The 17,212-nt window shown below is 37.9% G+C and overlaps 1 protein-coding gene across 2 annotated transcripts in view; it reads left to right on the forward strand.

Annotated features, from left to right (window-relative positions):
- The first annotated feature begins 1,076 nt into the window (after positions 1–1,076).
- The window catches only part of LOC124789976 (general transcription factor IIH subunit 1), a 29,075-nt gene continuing 12,939 nt past the window's right edge, over positions 1,077–17,212 (forward strand). The window contains exons 1-6 of one of the 2 annotated variants that reach the window (XM_047257516.1): positions 1,077–1,197; positions 1,631–1,809; positions 1,892–2,093; positions 2,702–2,858; positions 7,084–7,327; positions 14,304–14,457. In XM_047257516.1, the coding sequence (XP_047113472.1) occupies positions 1,656–1,809; positions 1,892–2,093; positions 2,702–2,858; positions 7,084–7,327; positions 14,304–14,457 (911 nt within the window). In that variant the 5' untranslated portion in view covers positions 1,077–1,197; positions 1,631–1,655. Of the gene's footprint in view, positions 1,198–1,369; positions 1,512–1,630; positions 1,810–1,891; positions 2,094–2,701; positions 2,859–7,083; positions 7,328–14,303; positions 14,458–17,212 lie in introns of those variants that run through there. The other variant, XM_047257517.1, reaches the window with a different exon arrangement.

The raw sequence follows: 17,212 nt of genomic DNA on the forward strand, positions 1-17,212 counted from the left end.
CGTTGAATGTGAAATGGCCTTAATTATAAGTTGTACTATCTCATATAACTTTCGTAAAGCCAATACCTTACATGGTGCAAATCCCTTTACTTTCGTAATCTGTGTTTTGAATCCACTTTGTAACTTACAGGGAGTGGAAGAATACATACAGCTGTCACATAGCCTAGTTTTGCAAATGAAAAAAAAAAAACGCATGTCTTTGCTGTGTATCTCTCAAGAGTCTTTAACTTCTGATGTTCGAATCACATTTAATTACGATATTATATTCCTCAGAACCTCAAATGGTGTAGACATTTATTTGTTTATTGTATCTACATAATTAGTTGCTGTCGTATTTCCTGTAGCAATAAAATTTTTATTTATTTTTCTAAAATTTATTTTTGATCGATATGTCATCGAGTAATTACTAACCTTTGTTCGAGCGACATGGTACTAAATTTTGCATTTAATTCAGTTCCATTACGAGAGATCGAAATTTGTCTCATACGAATAGTTTACATTTTATGTAATATCTATAGTACATACCTTCCATAGTCCACTTAAAATGAACACTGGATGGGGCTTCTCAATATTTTCTTAGTTTTATTTTGCGTTGTATGTTGTTTAATAAGTGAAGGGACTGGCTCCAGAAGCATAAGGATGACGTTATTCTATCGCACACCGTAGAAAGCTGTTGGGACTACTGACGACCTTGACCTGTGTCCTAAATTTTAAACATATATTTTGTTATACATTACTGATTCAGTAGAAATTATCTTTCGAGAACTTCTAGAAAATTTTAGTTATCAGAGATACTACAATATTAGGGATGGTCGACACTTCACTATCGAAGGGGGAAGTGTCGTTAGTTACAACAATTTTCGTCTTTGGAAATGTTATTCTATCGGAATATTTTTCTTTCTGTTCAGTAATAATTGCACGCTTACGGTTTTCGTCATCATTATTTCAACATCTCACCTGTGTTCGTGTGACATAAAAGTGCTGAATATTATGCTGTTCATCTTTCTGCGATGGCAACACGGCAGGGGAGGAAGTGGAGTCAGTTGGCTCTGCCAAGGAAGAGCGTGTCTGCGCGCTATTCTAGTTCGGACTGCTGGTCGATCGGGATGCAGCGCTGCGTTATGTATGTCACACATGGCTCCCGCCGTGAATGGTGGGCTAGCGCCTTGCTCCTGAGGAAGTTGTTGACTTCGAAGGGTAAAGCATGCTACAGTAAATTCTTTTCCGTTTGAGAGACTTCAGTTAGCCTGAATGAACATCTGAAACTCAAAATTTTTTATCAAAATTGTAAAATGTCGAATAAAACTAAATTTTATTTTCCCCCTCCATAGACTCGTCCTCCCGCTATAGGCATTGCCATTTTGCATGTTGGTTGTCATTATGAAACAGCTGATTGCCTAATTGAGGTTGAGTTATATTGAAGTGATGGCCATAATTAGCTATTACTTTCGAAAAATTGGGGTTTTGGACATTATAGAGAGTGATTAAAGCATTAATAAAATTTCAACATCGTGAGTCGCCATATCTCAAGGACAGTTGTATTTTTGTTTGTAGAGAACATTCTTTAGTTTAGAAAGACATTTTGTGGAGTAAAAAAATTTAGTTCAAATGTATAATTTTAAATTGATAGGTTATAGTCACTTTCCTACACCGTCATGACGACATCGTCAGAAGACGTACTGCTTCAAGTGAGCCAAGTCCGGTACAAGAAAGGCGATGGCACGTTGTATGTGATGAACGAGCGGTTGGCGTGGATGCTGGATCATAGGGATACAGTGTCTGTAAGCCATCGGTACACAGATATCAAATGTAAGTAGGTTTTTGTTTTTATATGAAACACAGGTGACTGTTTGAAAATTATGAACATAATATGGTGATTTATTTTTAACAGTACAAAAGATTTCACCAGAAGGCAAACCTAAAGTGCAACTTCAAGTTGTATTGCATGATGGAACTACGTCAACATTTCATTTCGTCAACAGGCTGGGTCAGGAAGCGCAAATAAAAGACAGGGATGATGTTAAAGAATTACTGCAGCAACTTCTTCAAAAGTTTAAACGAGAAGTTAATAAAGAGCTTGAAGAGAAAAACAGGTGAGTGCTCTCTGATATTGTCGAAAGTTTTATTGGGAAGTTCCATTTGGGTATGTTTTATTCAATGCTAAACTGATAATCAATAGCAAGATCTTCTGTCACATCTTTAGGCTGCTAAATATTATGTTGCTGTCAGCTGTTATTTTGCCATTTCTCACGAACCGAAATTTCGTACAGAGAAAATTATCCATCAATTAACTGTCATGCCTTCATCTTTTTAGTTGGACAAGACAGATAAAATCAACCTTCGAGTAGATAGCTTTATTTCCTTTGTACTGTACACTACTGTTAAAATAAGCCAGAAGTGATAAATTGAAATGATCGTTACAGCACACTATTGAATAGGGTGATAGATTGATTTTTAACTTTGTTTTTCATATTGCCATGCTGCTTAGTAAGAGATGAAAGTTGAAAAGGTAAGCATGTGCAGGTTAGTTTGGTACTTTTATAAAGAAAGCATCCAGTTTCATTCCACTTGTGAATGTCAAGTCTTTATGGAATTGCTTTCCTTTCTGAAATTGCAACTTGAACACTGCCATAGACTGTACATGTTTATATTGGGACTCCAACATAAAATTGATGAGTATTGATAGACCAAATTGTTTCAGGCTTCTGACAGAGAACCCTGCATTGTTGCAATTATATCGTGATTTAGTAATAACTCATGTAGTTACTTCAGAAGAATTTTGGGCTCATCATGCTGTACAATACACACAGAAGCAGCTTAACCAAAAACAGGATATTGGTGTCTCAGGAGCATTTTTGGTGAGTTTATATACAGTTGTAATAATGAGTTTGTGCTTTGGTATTATGAAGATTCATTTTGTGATAGTTCAGTGTGCCTTGCCTTCTCCACATATGTCGATTCTAGATTAAAAATTAATGAAAATGAATGTACTTGCAATTGGAAAAGTGATGGTTTTAATAGGTTGTTGCAACCACTGATACTTATTAAAAAGTGCAATTTTAGCTAGTGGTATGGTTAGTGCTGTTTACACAATTTGCTGTGAGGTAGGTATTGTGAACAGAGGAAAGTGAGTGGAAAAATATTCTGTAGGCCTGTGTTGCAACATGTGGTTTGATTCATGGTCTTTGGAAAGTTTTGTTAGTCCATGTAGTGTTATCAATACTGTTAGTATTGTCGTAAAGTAGGCCACTTCAGTATTTTTACATTTGTAATTAACATAAAATTGATGTAGGCCTAGTACAAATTAACAAATTGTAAATAGTTCATGTTGTTCATTCTTATGTAAGCTCTCCTTTTGTGTGTGTCTCTCAGCTTACTTTGGTCAGTAGGTGCGTTAATTTAAAAGTATGTTCAGTTTTTCTCACCCCCCATCCCCACTGCCCCTGCCAATCAGCCCTCAAAATTTCTTCCTTGCTACAATGGCTTTTTGTATTGAAAAATCAGTAAAGGGTTGGCAACTTCATGTCGGATGCTTTCGATCCATATGTGTGTGTCTCTCTCTGATGCACTTGGAGCTTTGCAGTGGTATCCCATGCTGTTAAATTGAAATGATGGATTACGGACCTTAATGGCTGATGTTGATGGCTTAATTAATAAAATCTTTGGGATATTATTGCTGTTGTCAGATAAGATTGTACTTACACTACCTTTACATTTTGCAATGTTTTGGTTGAGAGGGGGTGTGGTCTTCATAAGCCCAGAGAGTAGTGTTTGTGGCTGCTCTCCCTGTTTTATGTAGGTCTCTTCATCTCTGTTTAATTCTGCAATCTACATCCACTCGAACTTTAATTAGTTGGATATGTTGATTGCTTGCTCAGTGTACAAACTGAATAACAAGGATATGTTACAACCTGGTTTCAGTGTTTTCGCAACTGTCTACTTTCCATGTCATTCAATTCTCGCAACTGCAAGCTGGTTTCGTCAAAAGTTGTTGCTAGCCCTTTACTCTGTACTTTATCGCTGCTGTCATCAGAATTTCAAAAGTTATTTACTGCTAAACACTGTGGAAAGCATTCTCTGAAGTACAAATGCTATAGACATCTAGGTTTCTTTCTCCACTCTGTCTCCTAAGTTATAGGATCAGTATTTTCTTTACTTTGACAAATTTATGGTACCAACATTGTTTTAATTTTTCTGTGTAAACTGAACAGGGGAGTGTCACCACGAGATCTTCAAAGTTTAATATTTTTATCAGACACTTTCTGACACTCAAATTTACACACTATTTCAGTTGTTAATATTATCCATTTTCTTGAACTTTGGTACAACGCTACGAAATGGTGTACTGTGGTCTATCGATCCAACTCAAGTGTTCTGTTCTCTCCTTGCTCAATCTTTTAATGCAGAACATTGAGACACTTATTTTGGTCATAAAATTAACAGCAGCTCCCTATATAATGCAGAATTCATATTGTTTTTAAAGTTCTGGAATTATATTGCATTATTACACAAGTGTTCAGTGGCCCAAAGGTGCCCAATGTTCTTTTTTCTGTATCAGAATTGTTTGACCCTTTAATATTGAAAGGAAGTTTTTAATTTTGCTTCTTTAGATAACAAGCATTTGTTTCCAACTTAACCATTACTTTGAAGTCCAAATTCACTCTTAATATCTCATTGTTGTACATCAGTTGGTGAATGAGCAGTAATTTTGTGACACTATTAATGAATTTTAATTGCATTAGTTGTTAAGAGTAACATGAAACCTAAGGATAGCTAATGTTGCATATCACTATCAAAATCTGTATCCTACAGTTGGTTAGTGCACGTTTGTGAGGGATACTGAAAATTTCTGTATTGTTAGTTTAGACCTATTGCTAAGGTGACAGATACTCCTGCTTAAGGTTTATATGATATGGTGAACATGTCACACACTACATATACAAACACACACAAATATGAAAATATTAATTGCAAAAGGAAAAGAAAACTAATGGGACACATGTGGGAATTGTGGTCTTTTTGGGTGGGGCCATACTAAATTTGACAGCCCTAATAATGACTTACTGGAGGAAATAGTAATGAAAAAATGAAAAAAACATGACAACCTCAGCAATCGACAAAATCCCCAATAACAAACATGGGGAAGAAACAAAACCATGTATTGAAAAATTTCACTCCAACTAAGTCTGAGATGCCATAAACCCACATGCTCAAAGACCTGGTACTGGGAATTTCACTTGATCTACATAGCATAAACAAAGCCCGCAATGCCAAAAAACCACAACTAACAGAAATATTTTCAAACCCAAACCACATCAAAATAAATAAAGAACTTCAATTACGAAGCCAAATCACAAAATCATAAACTGCTCCAACATAAATTGATACCTGTGTCTGAAAGACAATTACTTGAAGTCTCTTCTCTTAGAGAAGAAAAAGGGCTCAAGAGTTCTGAATTGGCAGAAATACAGACTTCAGCCCACACATGTTTCGTCTGCCCGCTACCAACCTCGGTGATCCAACCCAAAACCCTGTGAATGGAGCAGTTGTGAAATGATGATGCAAGTTTAAGGTCATTGAGAATAATTCAGAAATTTAATACAGATAATCCTGAGAAATCATTGTAAACTCTTGGAAGAAAGATGTAAATTTAAATTATTCAGTTCAGCAATGCTTTGGAACTGCCCTTTGCCATTGTCTGAAGTACTTTGTGAGTGTGTGTAAACTCACCATTGTTGACTACAGGAATTCCTGGTACTGATCCTCTTTGACAGGAGACTTTGAAACCGCATATGCACTGTGTTGGCTAGGGTCCTAGGTATTATCACATTGCAGTAGTTTACCCTGGTGGGTAGTCATTCAAGACTAACAAACAAAAAAGAATTTCCTAAGGTACACTACCTGACTGAAACTGCAATAATGAAGATTATGCCACAGTGTAGGACTTACTACTGCCTCTTTCCAATTTCGGATTGTCTAAGAGAATGGGTAGTAACAAGCACAACTTCTAATCAGTATTACACATATGTATTTCAAACTAGTGGGGATATTTCATAATAAACTGAAGCAAAATGTAAATTGCATTTACTCAGCTGTAACTTGCAAATCAGTATAATATTCTTTCTAACAGTCATCAGTAGTTAGGCTATTATGGAGTGTGCAAATCCAAAATTTAAACTCAAATTGTACTATACTAAAAGTAAATACAGTCACAAAACTTGGTTTGACATTGTTGCTGTTCAGAGGGCAATGTTTTCCAAAAAACAAAATAACCTAATGATGTAATAAAGCATTTGAAGGGTTGTAGTTAAATTATTTATTAGTGACTGGATACATCTGTTATTTATGGTTTACACATAATGATTGAATCAGTTTATATCCATTCTTCTGTACATTATCTAGATGAATGTATTGAAAAGTCTTATCTACATCACACAATGTTCACTTGTTACAGGTATATAACATGTAACTGGTATACCATGGCACTTGTCAGTGTACACCTATTGTAACTCAAGTGGCAGTAGTTTTCAGGGTAATTACCTTTTCTCCTGATTAACTAAATTTTCATTTGGTCTTTGACTGATTATGATATTAAGTAGGAAAAACTTTCTGGTGTTATGCAAAAGCTATGTTTTCAAATATGAGCCTTATTTTTGCGTATCAGACCAGTGACAACTGAATGTTGTATACTGGAAATAAACATGACATAGAATGTTATTGTAGTTTTAAACAATCACACAATTTCCACCTCTGTTAAGTTTATGCAAATGTTAGGTTACAATAGTAAGTTTAACTTTATTTTTCATTTTTTAATGTAAAAAAAATTGTGCCACAAAGTGATACTTTGTAAGTTACTGTTAGTTATTTGATCATAACTTCCTTTCACTCTTAATTCCTTTGGACTGATTGTTCTGCTGGCAAAAAGTAATGTGGCCCATGTCCTACATTTTCCATTCACTTTGTATTTGTTTGATATCTTATTGTTTTACTTCACAGTACTAGATACATTTGTTGCAGGTCTTTTAGCAGTGTGTGTTAAATTAAAATCATGAACAACTGTCTGATGATAAATTTTTGTTTCAGGCTGACATAAAGCCTCAGACAGATGGATGCAATGGTTTGAAGTATAATCTGACTGCTGATATTATAGAGTGCATATTCAAAACATATCCTGCTGTACGTAAAAAACACTTAGAATATGTTCCTCACAAGCTCAGTGAAGCTGACTTTTGGACTAAATTCTTCCAGTCACACTATTTTCATAGAGACCGTATCAATGCAGGTTCAAAGGATCTCTTCACTGAGTGTGCCAAGTTGGATGATCAAGGTAAGCTGCCAACTCTCCTTTCCTTTATTTGCACCCAGTGTCAGGCCTTCTGGTAAGACAGTATAAAATTTGATATGTATAATATCCTACATTGTGTCACAACTGCTGTTGCAAATAAAATTCCTAGAAGCTCTACTTCACTAGCAGGTGGTTTGGGTTGTGGTGGGGATAGTCAGGTGGGAGGTTGAGACTAGGGAATGAAGGATGTGTTGTTAGGATAACTCCCATGTGTTTAGTTCAGAGGAGCTGGTGGTGGAGGGAAGAATCCAGAAGGTCCGGATTGTGAATCAGCCTTTGAAACAGCATGTTATGCTCGGCTGCATATTTTGCCACTGTGTGATAAACTTTGTTCTTGACAGTAGTTTGGTGGTGGCCATTCATCCTGGTGGACTGATGGATGGTAGTAATACCAACATAGAAGGCTGTGCAGTGTTTGCAAAAGAGTTGGTATGTCATTGTAGCTTACAGGTGGCCCAGCCTCTGGTGGGGTAGGATAGTCTTGTAATGGGATTGGAGTAGGAAATGCTGGGTGAGTGGATTGTGCAGGTCTTGCACATTTACTGCAGGGACATGAGCCCTGTGGCAAGGGAGTGGCATAGGGATGAACAAAGTTGTGTAGGTTGAGTGGGTGAGAGAACACCACTTAAAATAAGAGGGGTGGTAAGGATCTTTGGTAGGATATCTCATTTCAGAGCATGTTGGAGGTAATCAAAGACATGACGAAGGATGCGGTTCAGTTGTTCCAGTCCAGGGTGATACTGGATGACAAGGGGGTGCTCCTTTGTAGCTGATTGTTGGAGGTGTGTGAGAATATGGTGTGGGAAATGTGTTTACAGACCACATTCATGGGTAGTGCTCACCTGTGAAGGCTTCCAAGAGATTGACATTCGCCTTCTTTATTTCTTCGTTTGTTGTGCTTAGTGTAGACGTACTGCGTTGCTATACTGGCTGAAAAATTTGGGGGTGGAAGTCAGACACAGAGTACTTTAAATGATGTAGCCGACGAGCACATTTATGTTTCACAAATGTTCATTTCCTTGTTCACAACCCCCCAATAATACAGTTATATGGCCAGTGCATTATTGTTTAACTTATAAGTTTCATTAATACAGGGCTATTACAAATGATTGAAGCGATTTCATAAATTCACTGTAGCTCCATTCATTGACATATGGTCACAACGCACTACAGATACGTAGAACAACTCATAAAGTTTTGTTCGGCTGAAGCTGCACTTCAGGTTTCTGCCGCCAGAGCGCTCGAGAGTGCAGTGAGACAAAATGGCGACAGGAGCCGAGAAAGCGTATGTTGTGCTTGAAATGCACTCACATCAGTCAGTCATAACAGTGCAACGACACTTCAGGACGAAGTTCAACAAAGATCCACCAACTGCTAACTCCATTTGGCGATGGTATGCGCAGTTTAAAGCTTCTGGATGCCTCTGTAAGGGGAAATCAACAGGTCGACCTGCAGTGAGCGAAGAAACGGTTGAACGCGTGCGGGCAAGTTTCACGCGTAGCCGTGGAAGTCGACGAATAAAGCAAGCAGGGAGCTAAACGTACCACAGCCGACGGTTTGGAAAATCTTATGGAAAAGGCTAAAGCAGAAGCCTTACCGTTTACAATTGCTACAAGCCCTGACACCCGATGACAAAGTCAAACACTTTGAATTTTCAGCGCGGTGGAGATCATGATCAACAATTCATGTCATGGCCTCCACGCTCTCCCGACTTAACCCCATGCGATTTCTTTCTGTGGGGTTATGTGAAAGATTCAGTGTTTAAACCTCCTCTACCAAGAAACATGCCAGAACTGCGAGCTCGCATCAACGATGCTTTCGAACTCATTGATGGGGACATGCTGCGCCGAGTGTGGGAGGAACTTGATTATCGGCTTGCTGTCTGCCGAATCACTAAAGGGGCACATATTGAACATTTGTGAATGCCTAAAAAAACTTTTTGAGTTTTTGTGTGTGCAAAGCATTGTGAAAATATCTCAAATAATAAAGTTATTGTAGAGCTGTGAAATCGCTTCAATCATTTGTAATAACCCTGTAGATTGCAAGCGAACACCTACATATTGGTTCAATAGTTTACTGTTGTACATTATGAGCAGTAGAAACCTAACCACACAGCTCACAAGTCTTTCAGAATATTGTGGTATGTATTGGACAGACACTGTCATTATTTTAACATATGGCCTAATTGGTTACACTTATTTCACAGTTAATTTGATGCATTGTTTTTGTTCTAGCCAACACAGTTTCTTGTCTGAAACTTGGCCGCAGATTATCTCAGGACCAAAATTCGGGTCCTTATATATCCTCACTATAATAGGTACTGAAACTACACATTGTTCAAAGTTAAATTTACGGAAATTCCATTTAAAACTTGACTCATTAAATTAACTGAATACATCGAAAAATTTGTTCTTTTTAACAGTTTCTTCTACTAAAGAGTTAGGCCGAATTATTTGTTTAAATCATAAAACTAACAAATATCATTATGCAAACAATACCTTTTACGAAACTGTCAATTACTTTGAAATTAAGGGCTGGCTATGCTAACATGTTTCGAATAGATCCTATAAGAGTACTATTAGTTGTTCCTCCAAATGTTTATAATTAGTACAGAATTTGTTTGTTCATACGCTAACAATAAAATTTAAGTTGCGAAACAATTACTGATATCACCCTATAACAAAAGATACTAACTAGGAATAGTCGAAATAAATTATATCTATTACGTACATAAAACTAAGCACAAAATTAGATCTGGTGTTACATTCTTTAAAACTGAGGGCCAACCTTTTTTTGTGAAAATGCATATTATACTCACTAATGTTAGTGGTAATTAGTTAAAAGTGAAAAAACGAATTTTAAGGAGGCAGGCGGCAAAAACAAGTGGGGAAGTAAAAATATCCCAGCTTGCTTTGTTAGAAGATCTTCAGCATACTGGGCATGGGAGTTATCGCCCACAGGTGGCTAGGCTGTGTCGGAGGAACTTTTGGGTATGGAAGGAATGGCAGCTGTCAAAATGCAATTTCTGTTGGTGGTTAGTGAGTTTAATGAGGACAGAGGTGTGGATAGGCACCTTAAATGTGGTAAATATCCAGGAAGGTAGCATGTTGGGTTGAAGACCGGGTGAAATGGGTGGGAGAGAAGGTGTTGAAGTTGGGAAGGAATGAGGATAGTGTACTATGGCTCTAGGAATGTATCGTGAAGATGTCAGTGAACCCAAACCGGACTCAGGTTGATAGTTTTGGAGGGCTAAGAAGGTTTCCTCTATATAGGCCATAAACAGGTTGGCATAGGAGTGTCATGTTGGTGTTCATGGTTGTTCTGCAGATTTGTCTATATACCTTCCCTTCAAAGGAAAATAAGTTGAGGGTCAAGGTATGATTGGTAAGGGATGTGAGGAGAATCTGGTGGGTTGAGTCTGTAGGACTTTGGGAAGATAGTGTTTGATAGTGGTGAGGGCAGGGGCATGGATGTTGGTGTGAGGGAGGTGGTATCAACAGTGATGAGTAGGGATCCGGGAGATAAATGGGTGGGGATGGTGGAGACTCGGTGAAAGAAGTGGTTAGTATCTTTGATGTGGTTGGCTAGGTTCTGGGCAATTGGTTGGAGGAGGTCACCACCAAGAGTGGACATTGTTTCACTGGGAGCACAATAGGCAGCTACTATAAGGTTTCCAGGATTGTAGGGTTTGTGGTTCTTTAGGAGCATGTAGAAAGTGGATTGTGGAGTGTCATTGGGGTGAGGAGGGAGATAGACAGAAGAGTCAGACAGCTGGCAGAGGCCTTTAATCAGGTAGTCACTGAGATGCATCATGACAGTGGTGGAGACTTCGTCCGCAGACAGGATGGTTAGGCCACATGTTGGTATGAATGCCAACTAGCTGCCGACCAGGGTGAATGACCATTGCCAAACTGTTGCCAAGAACAATGTTGACAACTCGGTTGCACAAAATGCAGCCGAGTATAACATGCTAGATTTAAAACTGGGCCTTCTGTATCATCCCCTCCATCAACAGCTTCTCTGAAGTACGTAGATGAGTTATCAGTGCAACACATCCTTCATTCCTGTAGCCGTCCTGGCCTCAGTCTCTCATGACCTACTGTCCCTGCACCATCCACCCAACATTTTCCTCCTTTTATGCCATCACCCCCTCCCAGTTCACATTCCCATGTCACCTCCAAATGTGCATTGCATGCCTAGCCCAGGTACCTGACACCTCTCCCTCCCTGCATTCCTAGCCAGCAAACTATGTGCCTCCCTCCAAGCTGGTAGCCACGCATCTGCAATATCTCTGTGCCACCTGCCTCTCCCACTACCTGCTCTGACACAACCCTCGCGACATCCTAGTCCACTTACCGAAAAGCGAAATGCAGCTCTGGCACTGTTCATCTATCTGGAGGCTTATAGGGATGTAGGAGCGCTGAGTGTTGCAGTTGTACACTTGTATTTTTTGCTTGCTCGAAAAAAGATCAGTCGAAAAGCTAGCAAGTTTTCTTTCGTTTTGTGTGTACATATTGACAACTCAGCACCTCTGCTTTCCATTGAGTGGACTCATTAAATCCAAAAGTATCTATGTTCTACCAGAACTTTCAAATGTCATTCTTGTATTTGTTACCCATCTCTGGACTTCGCATTAAGATGCACAGCTGGAGTGTGGTACTGAATCCCCTCTGATACTAGGGTTGTGGTGACACCGATCTGTAGAGCAGAGGTCTAGGTTAGCTTGGAAGGTCTCTGGTTGGTTGACAGTTGACAATGTTTGTGAAAGCAGAAAATCTGGTTGTGATAAGGAATTGACCAGTAGCAAAGCCTAATGTTCACATCTGTACCACACTGAAAAATGCAAGGGTGTTCAATACATACCTTTTACCAAATTCTGTAGGTGTACAAAGTGATTTTCCACAGCAGTAATAATGCCACATAATCCCAACACCTAATGGTGTTCAATAAATTATGTAGTTTGAGTATGCCTGGTGTTTGTTTCTTTGTATATTAAACAGATGATATACTTTCTTTTTCCTTATATTTTACGTGTAGTACATATAGTGTTTTATTTAATACTGTGTAAAATTTATAAATGTTCAGATTATAAGTAGTCAGTTCCTTGACTTCAACCAAGTTACCCCATTTAGCTAATGGAGTGGCAGTTGAATTAAAATGTAAAACATTGTTTGGAAGACTAACATGAAGAAAATTGCTAACTGCAATCACAGAGAGAGCCTTGATGGGCGTGGTATGGTATTGAATGGCTGCAATTTAAGGTGTGCTAAATATGACTTTCTGGGCACTTCAGAAGAAAAATTAGAAAGAAAATAAGAGCCTAATGTTCTCAACAACAGGGTTGTTTAGAAATGGAGTGCTGTATCAATTAGGAAAAGGTGGAAATGGAATAGTTGCTGTCCTTTCCGAATGAAACATCACAGTGTTTGTCTTCAGGAATTTGTCACGCTGCACTGTGTGGTGAATGCACGAGTCTGTTCCATTCCATTAGGCAGTAAGTACCAGAAGAGACAGGCAGTTTTGTCATAATTATTGCTGTGCTGATTTTGCTGCATTGGTGTAGAGATGACTCTGGTAACTCGTTGCAGTATGACGTGTCATAGTAAGCTTTGTGGTGTACTGTCATAATGCTGTTTCTAGAATGGCCTAGTATGAATAATTGGACAACTGGCATTATTCTATAGTCAGATTAATGGGCCTAGATGATATGCATGTAGATGCTGTGCACTTGAAACTATGTATCCAGCAGTCCCTCTCGCTTGCTTATGTAGAATTTGTCACTTACCACCACCACCACCACCACCACCACCACCACCACGGACAACTTGCAACAAATGATACAAAAATTCACTGAGTAACTTGCTACACTCACGTTTAATGCTCACCCTAGATAAGACATTCACAGCAGAACAATCTGAACACTACTAAATGGTCATTGGCTGTCGGAGAATGCTTGACGTCACATGCACAGGAGCAGCCTAAACTTGACTGTCTTCATTTGGGCCTCAACAATAGTCTCTGTATTGAGTATCTGATTATGTAAGACTGCAAAAAATTATGCAGTCCTTAACCTTTTGAGATTGTTCAGTACATGTTGTTGAAAATTTGTTTGAACTGAGTGTGAAAGCTGTAACAAAGCTGCTGCAACAGCAATTCAGAACGGAAGCAGCATTGCTTAGAGGCTTGCTGGGAACTAAAACAGTGCCCACGACTTTTTAAAAATGGAGTGTGACCAGTATGCATATTTCTGTTAAGGTTCTCCTGCATGCACACGAAACAAGTTTGATAGTCTGCCACAAGAGATCATACATTGCTTTTACCATGCTGGAATTGAATGTGTTAAAAAATTTAACTCTGCTCCAAATTGTGAACCTCAGTTAATGTTGTAAATAATGATATCCACTAACGTGAAAATTGTCAGATATCTTTTAAATGACCTCCCAATTTAAATAGTGCAGTAAATTTCAGCTATGTGTAATGGGTTTTCTCTTGAAGTCTTTACTGGAACACTAAATACACATTGTTTTGGCTGTTTTTGTTAAGAACAAAGGCAGAGTAGTCCCCAGTAAAAACTATAATTTTTGTGGACAGGTATACACATCTGAGTGTGTTACCATTTCAACTAAATGGGTTACTGAATCTGAAAGCTGTGCAGGACACAGTAATGCATTCTGCCACCACTTTTAATAACTGCCCATTGTTCGTACATTAAATAATAGAATAGGTTGGATGATCCCTACTTTGTTTCAAAAGTTGTTTCTGGGTTGCTTGCAATTTCTCAATTTTTTTAGAATTGTTTCCGCAGGGATGATACATAATGCAGAAAATTAGGAAGAGAATTTAGGTTTGCAGATAGTTTTGTTCATAAACTTCTTGTAAGAGTTCATTGTTTAAATTCATACTTGTCATTTACTTTTAACCTATTACATTTTTTGCCTTTGTCATTGAATGTTTTTAGAACTGAAGAAAGATATCACCTGTGGTATTGAAGATCCACTTGTAAACATAACAGAATTTGAAGACACCACATTGGATGAAGGTTATGGTACTGGAATCGAGAAGTCTGGCACATCTCAGAGTGGCAATATGGTTCATCAGAATATGATAAAGAGGTGAGTTCAAGTTTAAGTGCACACACAATCATGCAAACATCTACATGTGTATGAGAGAATAAAATCTTGTAAGCTTATAACAGTATGTACTGCATACATCATGCATTCTTAACTTCTATTCCATTGGCCTGAATAATTTTATTTTAGTCTTAATACAAATAAGTGTGCACATATCTCTTATCAGAATTAAAACAACAGGTGTGGTATTTATCAATCGGAACTAAACCTAAATTTCAGGCCATTACAGATTAACAGCACTTCAACAAAAATTTCGTTGGTGGTTGGAGATGCCAATATCACACCTAATGAAAGGTTTACATATTGGACCTTCCTTTCAGTTCACCACTACTAAGCAACCCAAAAGTTAACACAATAAGATCAAACACAAAAGTTAACGCAATAAGATCTATATATAGCATAATTATCTGCATACATCACATTTCTTGATAATTTCTCACAAAAAACCATACTAAAAGATGAGTTTTAGAGAGATCTGTAATGCAGTTTACTAGCTTGGTTGCATGCTTGTCTTCTGTTTTTTTCATCTCTAAACTGGAGACGTTTAATTTTTGTGCATTCAGTCTGTAATGTTTCTGAGAGTATATGTTGGTTTTATAGATTCAGTTTGTGCTGTGGCACATTAAAGATCTCGCTTTTTATGGATTTCATTTAGTAGGTTAAAGAGGTAGAAATAACAATGAAATTGATTTGTATCACCTATTAATGCTTATTTTGCTCACCTTTATAATTATTAAATTATAATTAATTTAATTATAGATTAAATCTCCCCTTGTGTGCTGCAAAATCATGTGTAACAATTTCATTTTAAATTTAGACAGTTTAACCCATTGGTGTACAATGGCAGGTATACTGGTCATTGCGCTCATGTGTATTTAAATACAATGGTGGGTACAGCTGTCACTGTACAGTCGCCTTGTTGTGAGGTGCTGAGGCATCTTATGCATTACTGAAAGTTCTGTTTTTAGTTCAGCGGCATGTTGTTAGATGGCAGCATCTCTTGTCTGCCTTAAAGTTGACTGGAAGTGCTCAAACGCAATTGCATATTATAATGCAAAGTTGGCGTGCTTTCATAAATTCAGTAGCACAACATGGCAGATCCGTATAAAATTAAAGGCGAAAGAATACGTAGATATTTGTGAAGAAAGTGATGTGAATGATACTGATAGTGAAACTGATTCTGAAAACAGCTGAAGCATAGAATCAGAAGTGTGTAACAACAGTCGTTGTTAAAGTTTTGAACATGGCTGCACGGTCAGTGACCATTTACTTTGTAATATTAACAGCCATAGCAGCCCTCAGCTGCAAAAAAGGAGTCTTTTGACCCAGGTTTTGGCACTGCTCTGAGTGCCTTCATCAGAAGTAAAACTATAGTTACAAAATGGCAGGAAAGAAAATTTTTTTAAGTGTAAGTACTAGCTAGTAGTACAAAACAAACAGTACTTACATGTCATGTATTAAACTAAAAGCTTTATCGCTTGATTTTTAGTTTAACATGTGACGTGTAAGTACTGATTCCTTCTTGTACTACTAGCTAGTGCTTACATTTAAAAAAAATTTTCTTTCTTGCAATTTTGTAACTATGTTATAAGCCAATGTGAGAGTTTCCTGATGAAGGCACTCATAGCAGTACCAAAACCTGGGTCAAAAGACTCCATTTCTTGCGACTGAGGGCTGCTATTGCTGTTAATTTTAGCAGTGGTTGTATTGACAAAGATTTTCCCCCTCGACAATCAAGATGCCGTTGCGGGGCCAGCAACAGGATCATTGACAGTTGCTGATGAGTGGAACTGGGATAATATTTGCAATAAACATCAACTGTACACGCAGAACATAGAAGAATGGTTGACAAAGCACACTAGTTTCCTGTGACAATAGCTGAGATGAGGGTGCACTTTGTACTCTGCATGATAAGTCCCAAAAAAGAAACCACCTGTACAAGGTAACTGGTCAAAAAGAAAAATAATACGGACTCCTACTAATTGTAAAAGCATATCTTTTACTAGATTCAAAGCCATCTCAAGGTATCTTAATTTTGCTACTGTTTCTGCAGGTACGCAGCATGACGAACTGAGGAAGATCAGAAAACTTACTACTTATTATTCTTCACAGATTTCAGTGTGTACAAGCCTAGTAAAATTTTTTGTATTGATGAGTTGGAGAAATTCAGGGGCAGATTCATATGCACAATACAACCCATTAAAGAGGGCAAGATTGATTTGAAAATATATAAAGTATGCTCAACTGATGATGGATACAGTTAACAATTTTAAAATTTATACAAGGTCTCGAGGTAGAAAAAGTATTGAGCAACCCAGCGAGTGAGAAAGGCGTTTAGGATTTATTTGAGGCTTTACTGGATGCATGGAGAAAAATATACATGGGTAATTGGTATAGTTCTCCCCACCTCGTTTCTAAAGCTATAGGAGAAGACGACATACACGGTTGGAACCATACGACCAAACAAGAACAACATGCCACCATAGTTAAAGAACTCTTGTGCTGAAATGCGAACCGACTTTTGAATCAGCCAATAAAGTTCTTGCTGTAAAATGGATTAACAAAAACCCAGTGCACATTCTGTCAACCATTCATGATAGACCTGACCATGAAGAGCAGCAAAAAATGGGGAGACTAAGCTGTAACCTAATGACATCAATGATTATAAACAAAGTAATGGGTGGAATTATGATCAGTACTTGGCATTATACCCTCTTAAGAGAAGATATATGAAGAG

The sequence above is a fragment of the Schistocerca piceifrons genome, chromosome 3, assembly GCF_021461385.2.
Source record: "Schistocerca piceifrons isolate TAMUIC-IGC-003096 chromosome 3, iqSchPice1.1, whole genome shotgun sequence".
NCBI lineage: Eukaryota > Metazoa > Arthropoda > Insecta > Orthoptera > Acrididae > Schistocerca > Schistocerca piceifrons.